Source organism: Mesoplodon bidens, assembly GCF_964165515.1.
Source record: "Mesoplodon bidens genome assembly, chromosome: 1".
Classification (NCBI taxonomy): Eukaryota; Metazoa; Chordata; class Mammalia; order Artiodactyla; family Ziphiidae; genus Mesoplodon; species Mesoplodon bidens.
Window position 1 is genome coordinate 213,344,198 of NC_138176.1, and position 16,499 is coordinate 213,360,696.

At 41.2% G+C, this 16,499-nt stretch overlaps 1 protein-coding gene across 3 annotated transcripts in view; it reads left to right on the forward strand.

The window, feature by feature from the left end:
- DAPP1 (dual adaptor of phosphotyrosine and 3-phosphoinositides 1) overlaps positions 1-16,499 on the forward strand; it is a 505,976-nt gene that overhangs the window by 44,389 nt on the left and 445,088 nt on the right. For all 3 annotated transcript variants that reach the window (XR_014015093.1, XR_014015094.1, XM_081224652.1), the window contains 4 exons: positions 9,429-9,476; positions 10,865-10,927; positions 12,348-12,433; positions 15,008-15,095. Coding sequence is in view for 1 of the 3 variants with exons in the window: in XM_081224652.1 (XP_081080778.1) it covers positions 9,429-9,476; positions 10,865-10,927; positions 12,348-12,433; positions 15,008-15,095 (285 nt within the window). In the remaining 2 variants the exon portion in view is untranslated. The remainder of the gene's footprint in view (positions 1-9,428; positions 9,477-10,864; positions 10,928-12,347; positions 12,434-15,007; positions 15,096-16,499) is intronic.

Here is a 16,499-nt window from a genome sequence, read left to right on the forward strand (position 1 = left end):
ATTCCACAGATGCAGGGCACATCAAGTTGATTGTGGAGATTTAATCCGCTGCTCCTGAGGCTGCTGGGAGAGATTTCCCTTTCTCTTCTTTGTTCGCACAGCTCCTGGGGTTCAGCTTTGGATTTGGACCTGCTTCTGTGTGTAGGTCACCTGAGGGCATCTCTTCCCGCTCAGACAGGACGGGGTTAAAGGAGCAGCTGCTTCCGGGGCTCTGGCTCACTCAGGCCGGGGAAGGGAGGGGTACGGAGTGCGGGGTGATCCTGCGGCAGCAGAGGCTGGCATGACGTTGCACCAGCCTGGGGCCCGCCGTGCGTTCTCCCGGGGAAGTTGTCCCTGTATCACGGGACCCAGGCAGTGGCGGGCTGCACAGGCTCCCGGCAGGGGAGGTGTGGAGAGTGACTTGTGGTTGTTCACAGGCTTCTTGGTGCTGCAGCAGCAGCCTTAGCATCTCATGCCCGTCTCTGGGGTCCGCGCTGATAGCCGTGGCTCGCGCCCGTCTCTTGAGCTCCTTTAAGCAGCGCTCTGAATCCTCTCTCCTCGCGCAGCAGGAAACAAAGAGGCAAGAAAAAGTCTCTTGCCTGTTCGGCAGCTCCAGACTTTTTCCCGGACTCCCTCCCGGCCAGCCGTGGCGCACTAACCCCTTCAGGCTGTGTTCACGCTGCCAACCCCAGTCCTCTCCCTGCACTCCGACTGAAGCCCGAGCCTCACCTCCAGCCCCCGCCCGCCCCAGCGGGTGAGCAGACAAGCCTCTTGGGCTGGTGAGTGCCGGTCGGCACAGACCCTCTGTGCGGGAATCTCTCCTCTTTGCCCTCCGCACCCCTGTGGCTGCGCTCTCCTCCGCGGCTCTGAAGCTTCCCCCGCTCCGCCACCCACAGTCTCCGCCCGCGAAGGGCCTTCCTAGTGTGTGGAAACCTTTCCTCTTTCACGGCTGCCTCCCACTGGCACATGTCCCGTCCCTATTCTTTGTCTCTGTTTTTTCTTTTTTCTTTGCCCTACCCAGGTACGTGGGGAGTTTCTTGCCTTTTGGGAGGTCTGAAGTCTCCTGCCAGCGTTCAGTAGGTATTCTGTAGGAGTTGTTCCACGTGTAGATGTAGTTCTGGTGTATTTGTGGAGAGGAAGGTGATCTCCGCGTCTTACCTTTTCGCCATCTTGAAGGTCTCCCTTCAGTGATAGGATTTTAAAGACTTCGGGAATGGCACTTAAATCCCGGCCTTACTTCACCAAAGAAATTCGTGGTAGAATGGGCCAGAGATGTTTATGGTCACACAGTTGGCTAAACTGTTATTCTACAAATTTCTTAAATTAAGAATAGAAAAATCTTCTTTTACATTTCAACTTTCTATGGAAGAAAAAGATTCTCCACCTTGGCTGTAATCTCTCAGGATGTAATTTTTTCCTGGCCTTTTTTGCCTTCACTGAATGAAGGGTACAGACAGAAGACACTTGCATTTCTTGGCAGCGTGTGAGCCACTGTTCAGTTTCAGTGTAGCTGGGGCTTTCGTTGTTCTCCTCAGTCCGTTTACGTTTGTTCTGGGAGCTGTGACCCTGCAAAGATTCTTCTCCAGCACCCTTTTCCCTTCATCATGCGCAGCGCTCCCCTATCCTTTCCCTCTTCCTCGTTGGCTACATGCTCTGGTATAAGACATCTGGATGTGTGCCGATGATAAAGAGGACAACACCCAAATGAAATCTCAAGAACTAGTTCTAGACGGCAACCATTATGCTTGAAGATGTTCAGTTACAAATTATGTTAAAACATGCGTGACCTTCTTGTCTTTGCGGTACTTTCTCTACCCCGTCAGCAGAGACAACTCTCCTAAGAAGTAGATTTACCATGTGACCTCCCTGCTTAACATCCTTCGGTGGTTCCCACTGTCTTCATCCGCCTGGAACCTGCTTACCTCTCTGGCCTGACCTCATGCTCCTCCTACACTCACGCTAGGGACCCCACCTCTCTCCACAGCTGTTCTCCTCCTCCCCTCCCTACATCAGAAATGCTGCCAACACTGCTACTCTCCCCTCATCCTTAGAGACTTGCATCCGGGATCAGTCTCTTCCAGGAAGTCTTCTTGGACCCCTCTTAGCTTCCTCTAAAATGCCCCTCCTCTGTGCACCCTCAGCTCACCTTTATCCTGGAATCATCATACTGGGGGCTGACTACCTACACGCTGTCTGCCCTCTCCAGGAGCCTGACACTTCCCGGGATAGGAATCATAGCCTGTCTTCATAGCTTTATAGCCTAGCCAGGTTCACGACATATTACATTGGTACTACGCTACATCTACTCAAAAATAAAAATTCTGGAAATTGGTTGAGAAAGATGTTTTAGCTTTGTTAGAGTTAGAAGGGCAAGTATAAGACCTCAGAACTAGAGAAATTTAGGAAAGCAAGACAATAAATAGTCCCAAGTCAAAACAGACCAAAGAACACATTAAGGTCTACCCTCTAACCAATTCTTTGTTTTCCAGTCGACGGGACTCTTCCTAACCTTCCTCTTTACGATCCTTACCCCACCACCCATCACTTTAACAGTGTTTTTTTTTTTTTTTTTTTTTTTGCGGTACGCGGGCCTCTCACTGCTGTGGCCTCTCCCGTTGCGGAGCACAGGCTCCGGACGCGCAGGCTCAGCGGCCATGGCTCACGGGCCCAGCCGCTCCGTGCCATGTGGGATCTTCCCGGACCGGGGCACGAACCCGTGTCCCCTGCATCGGCAGGCGGACTCTCAACCACTGCGCCACCAGGGAAGCCCTAACAGTGTTTTTATTTGTACTCTCAGTTAAACTTTACATTCTCATCTGTTACCTTCCCCTAAAGATCTCCACTCAAGGTCAATGGAACCATACCCTACTACGTGCATCATTTTTCAACAGTAAAATACAGATAAGACCTAATTTGTGGAGTTGGTGTAAGCATGAGACACAGCATACTGAGGTAGATACAGCCCTCTTGAGATCAAATTCTGCAAGCCTTATTGCTTACCTTCTATGCTTGCTCCAGGTATCAGATGGATTCACCTGCCCAAGTATTCAAATATGAATATACACAAAAGGTTCTGTATAATGGAGTTTTTAAAACAGTGATGAGTGGATAGTTGAAAATGTCTGCACTCACACTGTATAATGAGAGGTCCATGCATTTATTGTGTATTGATATAGACAGAAAACTGTAAGGCTTTCTAGTGGATTTTGCAGTCACACTATTCCTCACTATGGAATGATTGATAACTGGACCAGCCTGCTGGGGAACCAGTTCTAGTCTGATTAGAAGCTCTTGTCCCTTGCTGAGCGCAAGAGTTCACAGCCTTGATTGATTACTCCCATGCACATATGATACTGCCCCTCCACCCCAACCTGAGAGCTCTGAGGGCTTCTAGACATCTGCCTTCTCCTTTGGGGATGGGGTTCTTGCACAAGCTCTGGCAGTGGAGGAAGAGGATTAAGTGCTATTTACAGGAAAAAGAACTTGCTTAAAGTGAAAATGAAAATAGGTGTCTTATTGCCGAGAAATGTTTCTGCAGAACTGCATTTGGGGAAATTACGATTTATATATTTTATACACAACATAGGACCGGGCTTCTGAGATAGGATGAAATTTAACTGATTCATTTATTTAACAAACTTTTAAAAAAGTGCCTACAGTGCCTACAGTGCACCCAGGACTGTTTTAAGCACTGGAGAGTTGGGAATAAATTAGGTTCTGCCCTCACTGAGCTCACAATGTAGTAGGGGGACCACAGAAAATCATCAACAGAATATTATAAACCCAGATACTAATAGGTCATAAAAAGAAAAAGTTGGATAAGGGGAGGAGAGGGAAGCAAGGGAGGCCTCTAGGAGGAGGTGACATTAGAGCAGAGGCTTCACAGAAGGGAAGGAATGACTCAGGTCAGGATGTAGAAGAGCATTGCAGGCAGAGATCAGGCCAAAAGCCTCGAGGTGGGAACTAAATTGAGGCTGTTTAAAGACTAGTAAGAAGATCTAGCAACTGGCATGGAGTAAGCTAGAGGGAAAGTGGTAGGAGATGAGATTATTGGGGTGATGAGGGGTCAGATCATGTAGCCAATGGAGTTCTCAAAGCGCAGTGCCACCCAGCTGAGTGTTTGGAAATTGATGAGCATTTCAGTTGTCACAATGCTCTGGAGCACTGCCAGCATTAGTGGGTGTCTGGAGCTGTGAAGGGTCTGGGACTTTACCCTCTTGCCAGCTAACAAGTTCGCCTGCCACAGTTTCACAGGTGTTGAAAGACAAAAGGTTTCTGCTTGTCTGTCTTTTCCTCTGAAGGGAGCACTATTTCTATCTTTTCAGGCTGTCTGCTATACAAATATGCTTTAAAATTTGGTGTGGGACAAAGGGCTGTTGGTGCCTTGCTCATAAGACATGGAGAAACACAAGAGACCCCTGGAGAATTTTCCAACAATGGGCAGGGGTCATGGAGGCTAAATATCCCACAACACATGATGAAGAATTACCCAAAATGCTAATTGTCCTTTCCTTACACAACACAAAGGCCTTGTAGGATAAGGTAGAGACTTAATTTTTTTTCTAAGCGTTGATTAAAAAAGTCATGGGAGTTTGAGTAACAAAAGTTGTTTAAGTTTTAAAATTTTTAAAAGGATAATTTTCACTACTAAGTTGAAAATGGAGTCGGGGCAAAGTTGGAGGCAAGGAGATCAGTTAGGAGGCTGTGACAACCGTCCCGGTGAGAGACCAGGGTAGTTGAAACCAGAGAGGGGAATAAGGATAGTAGTTAGAACAGGAGGAAGGCATAAGAACTGGTCAACTTCACGATGTGTTTCAAAGGTAGAAGAAACAAGACTTACTGATGGATTGAATGTAGCGTGTGAAGGAAGGAGCAACAGAGTAAATACTCCTGCTGTTTACTGAGATGGCTGAGATTGCGGAGGAGTGGGGGATGGGAAGGAGCTGTCGTTTTGGACCTGGGGACTGCAAACCACCAGTTAGTTATGTTAGTAGAGTTTAAGGGAGATAATATATGTTGAGTGCTTGACATAGACCAGAGCTTATCTCAAACGTTAGCTCATTAGCTTCCTTAGCTTCCTTTTTGTGGTATTTGACATTTTTAAGAACTCTCTTCCTCTAAAAATTCTGTTTCCTTTGCTTCTGCAACCTCTTTCTGTCTTTATTATGTTATCTTTTCAGCACATTTTACAGCTCCTCTTCTTAGACACCTCCCTTGCATGCTAGCTTTTCCAGTATTCTGTCTTTGAAGTTCTTCTTACAGTTTTGGTGTCTATCCTAGTCTTTCTCCTGAATAAATATATATATTTTGTTAACTGCACAAGGTCATGTTTGGTTTTGTCCATTTAAACATTATCACACAATCCTATTCTAAAAGACAAATGCTCATTAAAAACAAACAAAAATAAAAACTCACAACCTTAATAACCTAGAAGATTTGTCATTTAAAGAAGGTTTAAAAGGAAAAAAAGGGGGTGGCAGAAGAGGGATTTTCTTACAAGCTTTTCAGCAAGTGTCACATTTTCTCCTTAAATGGGAAGGATTTCAAAACAAAGGTGAAATGTCTTAAATAGAAGTATTCATAAAAAGGAACTTTACAGAATTGTCAACAATATTAAGACAACATTGACTAACCAGTTTCATTATGGCATCTTCCCCCACTCTTCACTGTAGAGTTATAATATGCTTGTTTAATTAATTATATATTGTGAACATCTTCCGCGTCATTACATAGTCTTCTAAAACATCATTAAAACAAATTCCTTAACATTTTATTATTTGGATATATCATAATTTATTTTGTTAATTCTCTATTATATTTTACACACTATTTTTTTATTTTCAATAATTGCAAAGTTATAGAAAAATTGAAAGAACAATACAAAGAAAGTAAATTCCCTGCATGATGCCATCACCCCAGTACTTCAGTGTGTATTCCCTACGCACAAGGACATTTGCCTCATGACCACACGGAGCCATTCAAATGAGGAAATTAACATTGATACAGCACCATGGTCCCATCCACAGATCTCCTTTAGGCGTCACCAGTTTTCCCAGTAAGGCCCTTTAGAGCAAAAGGATCCAATCCAAGATCACAAGTTTCTTTTATTTCTCCTGCCTCTTGAGTATTCTTCACTCTGGAACACTTCCTCAGTTTTTCCTTGATATTGTGACTTTGACACTTCTGAATATTAAAGACTAATTATTTTGAGAACTGTTCCCCAACTTTAACTTACCAGCTGTAACCTTGTGATTAGATTTGGGTTTTGCATTTTTTGGTAGAAATACCACAAAAGTGATGCTCTGCACGTCTCACTGCATCTTGTCAAGTGGAACACGATTTCAGTTTGTCTTATTCCAGTTGTTTGATGACTTGATTAATCGGTGTCTGCCAGGTTTCTTCACTCTGAAGTCATCTTATTCCCTTTGTCATTAATAAATATTTTGGGGGGAGATTATTTGAGACTAAGTAGGTATCCTGCTCCTCATTAAACTTTTATCCACCAATTTTATCATCCATTGATGTTTCTTGGCTGCTTTAATTATTACTGTGATTGTTGCCAAGTGGTGATTCTATGGTTGTCTTATTCCTTTTACATTTATTGACTGTCATTCTACTGAAAAGAAAAGCTTTTTATTCTTTGAATTTATCCAATTATTTTTATATCATGGGTTCTAATCATGACTGTTATTATTTATTTTCATCCCTCAGATTTCCCCAGTTTTGGCCAGTAAGAGCTATTTCCACATGACTTTTTGTATCCATACAACCTCATAATTCTTTGAGAATTTTCTTAATTTCTGGTACAGCAAAGAGTTCCAGGCTTATCTTGTACTTTTCTTGTATCCAGCTCTACAATTATCTATTTCTGGAGAGTAGTACTTTAGAAATCCAGATCTGGTTGCTACAATTGCATTATTAGCAGAATGTCACTCCCCCAGCCCACTCTGAGAACAGAGCTAGGGAAAATATGTATGTCTATACATATGTACACTTACCTATATTGCTGTCTGTATTTCTTTCTAGTTCTATCTATCTATCTATTTATCTATCTATCTATCATCTATCATCTATCCATGGGTTTGCACCCATACCTCCAATCCTACTCCAGTTCCACAAGGCTTTTTTTTTTTTTTTTTTTTTTTTGCGGTACGCGGGCCTCTCACTGTTGTGGCCTCTCCCGTTGCGGAGCACAGGCTCCAGACGTGCAGGCTCAGTGGCCATGGCTCACGGGCCCAGCGGCTCCGCGGCATGTGGGATCTTCCCGGACCGGGGCACGAACTCGTGTCCCCTGTATCGGCAGGCGGACTCTCAACCACTGTGCCACCAGGGAAGCCCCACAAGGCTTATTTTAATTTCTTCACTTTTCATAGTTGTAACTCTCTTTCCCCACAGTGAGGAACATGGATTCCATTACCTTCAATACATTCACTGATTTGTTGATCAGTCAGATGTAATCAATCTCCAATTGCAGCCAGGCAGGAACCCCACTGCCTGTCTACTTTCACTCCCTCCACTACTGCAGATGCCCACGTAGCCTGACTTGGCTCTGAAGCTGTGCCCTGGCCGGCACCTCCACACCTCTGGGGCGGAAGCCCTCCTCGCCCTGCCAGGCTTCAACACCTGGCACCGAGCTGCCACCCCCACCATTGTCCCCACAGATGCCCTCTGTTCCCTGATTTGACTCCACCCTGTGTTAAGGTGCACCAGTGCCCTGCACACACTCACAGTGATGCCTGCCTTGCTTCATCCCACCTGATGGTTTTGGACTAAATTTAAGGCAGGTAGGGAGGCAGGTAGAAAGGAGGGTAGGCAAGCTAATGCTTTATTTTTAAAATATTTAGGTTGTTTCCAATTTGGGGCTATTATAAACATCTTTCTTATTACAGATCATATATTTTTTAAAACATGAATCTGCTGTATAGTTGTTTCCTTTCTTACCTCCTGAGGCCATGAATAAAGTTGGTATTCTCAGCTTCTTTCTCCACAAATTTCTATTTATCTATCAAAGCCTTAGAAAGATACTAGACTTATAATATATTGTTTGGATGGAGGTAAGATGGAGTGAATAGCATATCCCTTAGTAAGATTTTAGTAAATAATTCTATCAGAGTCTTCTATGAAACAATTTACCCTTAATTATTTTGCCTCTGCAGACTCAACCATCCAAAATGTTAATTTTTTTTCTATTTCCATAATATAATACCCAAACTCAATTCAGTCAGTTCAATTTTTTTTAGTGTCAAAATAAATCAAGCTGATTATTTGATATCAAATTCACCAATATTATTTAGCATTATTTAAATGAACGCCTGGGAAGTTCATCCTTACTTAAATGCCATAGAACTGTAGAGGAAGTGGTCATATATTATTTCTAGTTTTCACTCTCTTTGTTGTTCCTCTTTTTATTTGGTAGGGAGAATTCACCTCAGGGAAACATACTCTAGAAACTCCCAGGAAAAAAACATTGACATCAACAAGTCATTTCCCAGTTTTTATTCATTTTTTTCTTACTAATATAAGATATATTATGACATTATATTAGAACATAACATCTTCCCAGGAATTTAATTTCTTTGGAAATTTATGAACTTAGAATATTTTTCATCTGAGGGTCCTGGTTTTATGCAAATTTCTATTCACACAGTTCCCCACCATTCCTTACATTTTGTAGGTGCCAGCTAAGTGTGTAATGTTGTTGTTACTCTGGAATTAATGATGAGTGAGTTAAAAGGAATGACTCATTCTCACTTCAAATCCCTTTTGGATGAATCCAGTGTAAATAAATCTGCACTCATGAAAATCTGTTCCATGGACTATAGCTCTCAAGAGGCGGTCTGCAAAAAAATTAAAAGGGGGTTTAAAGGAGAATTACATGATAAAATAAATGTTGAAAATGCTATTTCTAATGTTCCTTCTTTACAATTCATGAAGCATATTAGCAATTTCTAATGTTCCTTCTTTACAATTCATGAAGCATATTAGCATAAAACAGACTCCGGGAGGTACAGAAATCCTTCTTTGAAGGATTAAAATCCTTCTTAATCCAGAGTTTCCCAGGTACTGACCCCATGTCAGTGTGTGTGGACATATTTATGTGCATAACACCCCACCAACAATGCAAGCAGATAGGATGCACACACACAGTTTGCCCAATGCCGACTTTTATGAGTGGTATGATGTGGCTGATGGTTTGCAAACTGCGAACTCGTGTTAGAGGAGAATCTGTCCATTGTTGCCTGTTGCTACAGAATCACGCCAGATGATCTGGTCTGAAGACAGCCTCTCACAACACAGGGAGGATTTTCAAGTGCCTAGATGAAAACTGAGAGGCAATTACTTAAAGATCAAAGGCAAACTTGTGTTTCATTTTAAAATAGGGCAGAAATAGAAAGACAAAAATAAAGCTGTGATAGTTCTGGGCTTCACTTGTTTCGTTCTTTTTTCAGCTGGGCACCAAAGAAGGTTACCTCACCAAACAGGGGGGCCTCGTCAAGGTAAGGAAGCACGTTGCTGCCAGCCACAAAGAAAGAGAGCACGTCATGGGGGCTCAACCCTCATTTTGACTTTTTAAAAAGCAGAACCTACTTATTTTGACCCAGTTATAATATTTACCTGTTTCCAGAGTTTATCTTTATGGCCAATATTAGTCAAAATTCTGGAAAATGACTTGACTATTCTTTGGCAAAGCCAAATGTATGAGAATAGCCTACATTTACTACCCAAGAAAACATATAATCCTTTTGATGCAATGATTGAGGGTGAACGTAGCAAGCTAACTCTAGCACATATCTTGGCTTTTTAAGATTTTTTGACAAAAAAGAAGTCAAAATTGGATGAAATGTTTACCTAACAGTAGGCCCCCCAAAACCCGTCACCGACATGAATGTAACTATATTATAAAATCCCAAAGAAAACAAAATGTAGGACTTTACTAGTTGGGGGGGGTATCCTCTATTTATGTGATTGTACCTTTGAAGTTACTCTATTTCATTTTCACGTGCCAGGAAGACCTTCCTGGAATGTGTCTGTTCTTTCCCATTTTAAGAGTCAGGACACTTAACCTCTCAAGGATACTGGCCTGCTTGAATTTAACCTAAGTATTTAGTTATTTGTGTCCCTACTGGACTGGATGCTCCCTAAGGAGAGGAAGTATTCATGTTCATAGCATTATGTTTAAATCCAGTTACTTCTTTTAACTGGGAACATTGCCACCCAACATCATTAGTGTTCTGTTAGTACATAAGAAAGAGGCAGTGGGTAACAACTGTTTTTCCACCAATGTCATGGAATTCTTAGGCAAGGTTTAGAATAGCATGAGGTTGAGCTTCCTAAACCTCAATCTGCTTATTTGTAAAACAATAATAATAATAATGGGTTGGCCAAAAAGTTCGTTCGGGTTTTTTCCATAGTAGAAAACTCCGAACGAACTTTTTGGCCAACCCAATATTTGGCAATGTATGGGGATTGGCTATAATGTATATAAACCTCCAAGGATAGTATGTAGCCCTCAGTAGGTGCTGAACAATGATATCTATTTTTATTATGGAGTTTTATTAAGATTATTAAGTCTTATTAAGATGGAAATTTCAGCAGTTTGTTATAAATCACCTTGAATGTTTATGATAGGTTATTTCTTTTTACTTGTTGAAAAAGGTTGATATCTTTGCCTTCGTTGTGAGCTTAATGCATGGAATCATTTGAATTTTTGAAACTTTAAAATTTTAAGTTTTATTTTGAAAGTTTTTCCCTCAGAAACAACACCGCAAGAATATTTTATTGTATCTAATCTTTTAGGTATTTTTACAACAAAAGGAAATTATCTAGTTCAAATATTGTGGCCCTGTATTCAAAACCTACATGTTTTAATTTTTTTTTTTTTCAGACCTGGAAAACGAGGTGGTTCACTTTGCACAGGAATGAACTAAAATACTTCAAAGACCAGATGGTGAGAAACATGGTTATATATTTTCCCTTTAAAAATGAGCCCTGTATCACTATGGAGGTTCGTTAAAAAACTACAAATAGAACTACCATACGACCCAGCAATCCCACTGCTGGGCATATACCCTGAGAAAACCATAATTCAAAAAGAGTCATGTACCACAATGTTCATTGCAGCTCTATATACATTAGCCAGGACATGGAAGCAACCTAAGTGTCCGTCGACAAATGAATGGATAAAGAAGATGTGGCACATATACACAATGGAATATTACTCAGCCATAGAAAGAAATGAAATTCAGTTATTTGTAGTGAGGTGGATAGACCTAGAGTCTGTCAGAGTGAAGTAAGTCAGAAAGAGAAAAACAAATACTGTATGCTAACACATATATATGGAATCTAAAGAAAAAAAAAAGTGGTTCTGAAGAACCTAGGGGCAGGACAGGAATAAAGAGGCAGATGTAGAGAATGGACACGGGGAGGGGGAAGGGTAAGCTGGGATGAAGTGAGAGAGTGGCATGGACATGTATACACTACCAAATGTAAAATAGGTAGCTAGTGGGAAGCAGCCGCATAGCACAGGGAGATCAGCTCAGTGCTTTGTGACCACCTAGAGGGGTGGGATAAGGAGGGTGGGAGGGAGATGCAAGAGGGAGGAGAAATGGGGATAAATGTATATGTAGAGCTGATTCACTTTGTTATACACCAGAAAATAACACAACACTGTAAAGCAATTATACTCCAATAATGATGTTAAAAAAAAAAAAAAAAAGCCCTGTAGATGAAATGTCTGCCTTCAAAATCCCTGAAATTTTCTTATGAGCACCTGAAACATCCTATAAACGACTGGAGATGTGAATTCTTGATTCCTGATATGAGCAGTGTTCTTTTGCAAAGACGAGATGTGTATCCCAGACACGGCTCTCTCAGGCTGGCTAACCTCTAGCTCACAGGGGACATCATTTCCTCCGTCTAAGGCAATGGAATTGTTCTCTTGCCACAGTATTAACTGTCTCTTGCAGCAGTGTCCCCCTTTATTAAAAATATGTCCATTTCTCATGCCGATTTCATTAAACAAATTTAAAATTATTTCATCTCTTCTCATCTCTCCTACACAAAATTTCTGAGTAGGTGGATGTTTAAAAACATGGGAGACAAATATGACTCCCTTCCACGTGTTAAAAATTCATCTCCACCAAATTTAAATTGACAAAGAAAATCTCTTCCTAATGTCCAGTTTCATGAAAAGCCAATCCCCAGATGAGCATGTGACTTCCCTTAGGAAGGTTTTCTATAATCAGTCCCCGTAGTGCAAGGAAAGTTGACAGTCGCTCATAGTGGAGACTTGTTAGGGGAACAAGTGATGTACAGATTTGTATGTTGTGCTCTTATGATGACATGGTTTGCCCTTTTATTTTTTTAAGTCACCAGAACCAATTCGGAGCCTAGATTTAAGAGAATGTTCGGCTGTACAATTTGATTATTCACAGGAAAGGGTGAACTGTTTTTGGTAAGTTGTTTTATAAAGTAAATGTTTTTAAAAGCCTTCTTGCCAGACAGTTTAGCAGAAGAATAAAAAATTGTATGTCTTAATGTGTACAAATGTTCTGATCTGAGGCAGGTGGGTTTAACCGTCACACAGGGCATGTATGTCAGAAGGGCTTTCAGCCGAGTGTGACATAATACCTCATTTAAAGTGACTTAAACAAGTAGGAAAATCTCCTGGGTATAATTGCTTAGGTTGTACACTGCACAAGTAGGATGCCATTCACATCTTAGACAGCTTTTATTCCTTTGAGGTGTTTTATTCAATTTCAATTACAACTTTGTTGACTCCAACAATGAGTGATTTGTATAATGATGACAATTCTGGCAGCTGCACAGAAGTGTTTTGTTCTGTCACAATCAGTATATCATGACAATTTTCTAACTGGGAGAAGTAAAGTATCTTGAGAAAAGAGTGTCTTATTTCCCACCAACTTTTATTTTAAAGTTTTCAAACATACAAAAACTGAAAGACTTATATGCCCATAGACCCTTCACCTAGATGCATCAATCATTAATATTTTGCCATTTTTGCTTTATCTATTCACTTTTTTTCCCCTGAACTAGTTGAAAGTAAGTTGCAGACATCATGGCACTTTATCCCTGAATACTTAAATTTGCATCTCCTAAGGAAAAAAAAAATCACCTATAGAACTACAATACCATTGTCACACCTAAGAAAATTAACATTAACTATTATTAATTAATGCTTGTATAGTATCAACTAATAATGGAAATCTTTTTAAAATTCACATAAAGGTACCATATGAATTAACAGGGGTTTATATTTCTCATATAACAAGTAATTGGGAGATAGGCAGCTACCTTGACAAAGTCAGGTGCAATGTCTCGACAATTCTCTTGGTCTTTTCCTCATGCTTACTACTTCAGGGTCCAAGAGAGCTACTCTAACTGGAGGCCTCACATTTTCATGAAAGCCATAAAGAAAGATGCTGGGATGGTATTAGCCAGGTCTGCCCTTTGTATCAGGAAAGCAGACATTTTCCCAGAAACTCTTCTATCAGATTGTTCCTCATCTCATTGGCCAAGACTGAGTCCCATGGCCATCACCAGCAGCAGAGGAAGCTAGAAAACAGTATAGTATGATCATAAGTGGCTCTGACTAATTATAATTTATCACCTGGGGTTCTGTTAGCAAGAAGAAAGGCAAAATTATCTGTATTAACAGGCAATTAATCATGTCCTTCCCAGGGAGGACCAAACAATGACAATTCCAGCAATTGGTTCTGTACACAATATCACACCTCCCCCCACCTCCTCCTCTCTCTACTCACTGCCCAACCGGACCTCACGTCAGGGTTTACCTTTTATACACAGGGACTTACCTCTTGTCTATTCAACATTAATTACTGGTATAACCAGATGTGCTGCTTTGGTTTTAGGATATAGAAACCCTTCTGATTTCACTTTAAGGCTTTTTTTAAAATTAATTTTTAATTTTTGGCTGCATTGGGTCTTTGTTGCTGTGCGTGGGCTTTTCTCTAGTTGCGTGGAGCGGAGGCTGCTCTTGGTTGCGGTGTGCGGGCTTCTCACTGAGGTGGCTTCTCTTGCGGAGCACGGGTTCTAGGTGCTCGGGCTCTAGTAGCTGTGGCACGCAGCCTCAGTAGTTGTGGTTCGCGGGCTCAGTAGTTATGGCTCACGGGCTCTATAGTGCAGGCTCAGTAGTTGTGACGCATGGGCTTAGTTGCTCTGCGGCATATCGGATCTTCCCCTACCAAGGATCAAACCGGTGTCCCCTGCATTGGCAGGCGGATTCTTAACCACTGCGCCACCAGGGAAGTCCAAGGCTTTTTTTTTTTTTTTTTCCTTTTTCACAAAAAGGACAAAAAGATTTTTAGTGTTTGGCATCTCAACTCTAAGGACAGGAGGTGTGGGCGAGATATAAGTCTGACGATTTTGACTCTATAGCCAGAGACAGTCAAAGGAGGAGTTAACTCTATTCCTAGAACAGTCTTTCATGCCAGTAGGCAAGTTTATCTTCCCTTCAGCAAAGATTAACTCATGGCCAGAAGTGGGCAAAATAAATAGTTGAAGAGATTTATTGTCTCCTTTTCCTGCCCTGAAAAGTTAAAACTGCCTTCATCCACAGAGGGCCGGGTCATCCTCGCTGAAGTCAGCTAACACAAATGAGCTCCTTCAACAAACTCTTATCTGTCTTGCTTGTTCTTTGAATCATAGCACAAGTTCTGAGTCATTTAACAGATCAGCTGAATAAACACATGTGTATTCAGTCTAAGACATGAACAATAAAATGATCTGGGGGTGACCTGGATCTGGTTTTTTTCTTTGGACTCTCATTAGAAAATACAAATCTGGCCTGTAAGACTAATATGAATCTGCAGCCTCAACATTTCTGCGTTTGCTGGCAGGACTAGCTCCATATATACCAACTCCTCAAGTTCTCACCCAGGTTCTTTGTCAATTCTTTTTCCCCTTGGAATACTCTAATTAGTGCTCAACTAATAGATGTTCAACCAACTATCTGGAGTGTCTTACATTCTTTCTTTTGTCTTATCAGCTTAGTATTTCCGTTCAGGACATTTTATCTCTGTGCAAAGACAGGAGTAGAAGCTGACGAGTGGATCAAGATATTACGCTGGAAGCTGGTGAGTTATTCATGTCTCTGGATACCTAGTACTCAGAAATCACATGTTGATGATTTCAAACATATTTCTATTGAAAGTGTCGGACAACCCCCGAGAACGGACGGGAGGTCTATTTGCAGGCTTACGGAAGAGTCTGTTCATTCTTCTGGGATGTGGAAGGGATGGAGAAAGGAGTAAAAGAAAAAGAACGAAGATGCACTGGGGTCTCAGCCCCAGAGCCTAGCCTCGCACCCTGGTGTCTATCAGGCTTCCTTTAAGTGTGTGGGCTGGTCCAAGTTTGCCTGGAGGAGGACATGTGGGACCAGAGGCCAGACAGAGGAAAGCGGACATATTTCTATAGTAGAAAATCCTTTTATTTTGTCAGAGAAGGAGGCTTGCCAGAGAGACTTAGCTTAATGTCCAGTGTAAGCGTTACTTTGCGCCAGTCAAGGACAAAAGGTGTGTTAATTTATCTGCTTTCTATGTACCTCCCAGGAGGAAGACAAAGGGCTTATAAGAATTTACTATACTAGTCTCGGGACTTCCCTGGCGGTCCAGTGGTTAGGACTCCGTGCTTCCACTGCAGGGGGCACGGGTTCAATCCCTGGTTGGGGAACTAAGATCCCGCATGCTGCATGGTGCGGCCAAAAAAAGTGTACTAGTCTCATGCATTTTTTGTGTGTTTGCAAGTTAGTGAGTTGTTAGCCAAGAACTTGTCCTTAAAGCTTTCTCAAATTTCCTATAAATACCATCTTGAAACCCTTCATGTTTTCAACTATAGACAATTATTCCGAATTTTTTAAATGAAATTAGCTGATATATACAATCTTATTGAATATTCCTTTCTAAATACTGGGATTTTTGCTTTTGGTTATCTTTTCGGTTTGAGATCCAAAGCAATATACCACTCATTCTGAGACAGTTCCAATGTATTTGATATTCAGTGGGGAAATACTCTGCCATATGAAGCTTTTGCTCAAATATGAATCATTTTTTATTTCTTCTATTTTGTAACTATGCAAGTGACACAATCATTATAGAAAATTTAAAGTAAAAATATATCAAATGCACATCCTTTCAGACTTCTCCCTCTGCAAATAAATATTAAGAACAAAATTTAATCATTCTGTAGTGTTCTTTACTTGCTCACTCCATTAACAATATATCATGAACATCTTTCCAAATCAATAAATTTAGATCTATATCTTCATTTTGATTCGTTGAATAGTATTGCACTTTTTGGATTACTGAAAGTATTAGGCCAGTTCCCAATTTGTGCATGTTTTAGCAACCACTTTACAGTATAGTCTCCTGAGAAAAATACAGAAAACCAGAATAAAACTTGGGGAGGAGGGGCCATGATAATTAATTTGTAGTTGCACGGTTTTCTTACTAGTCAGCATTTCTTATTTAATATTTGTTAAA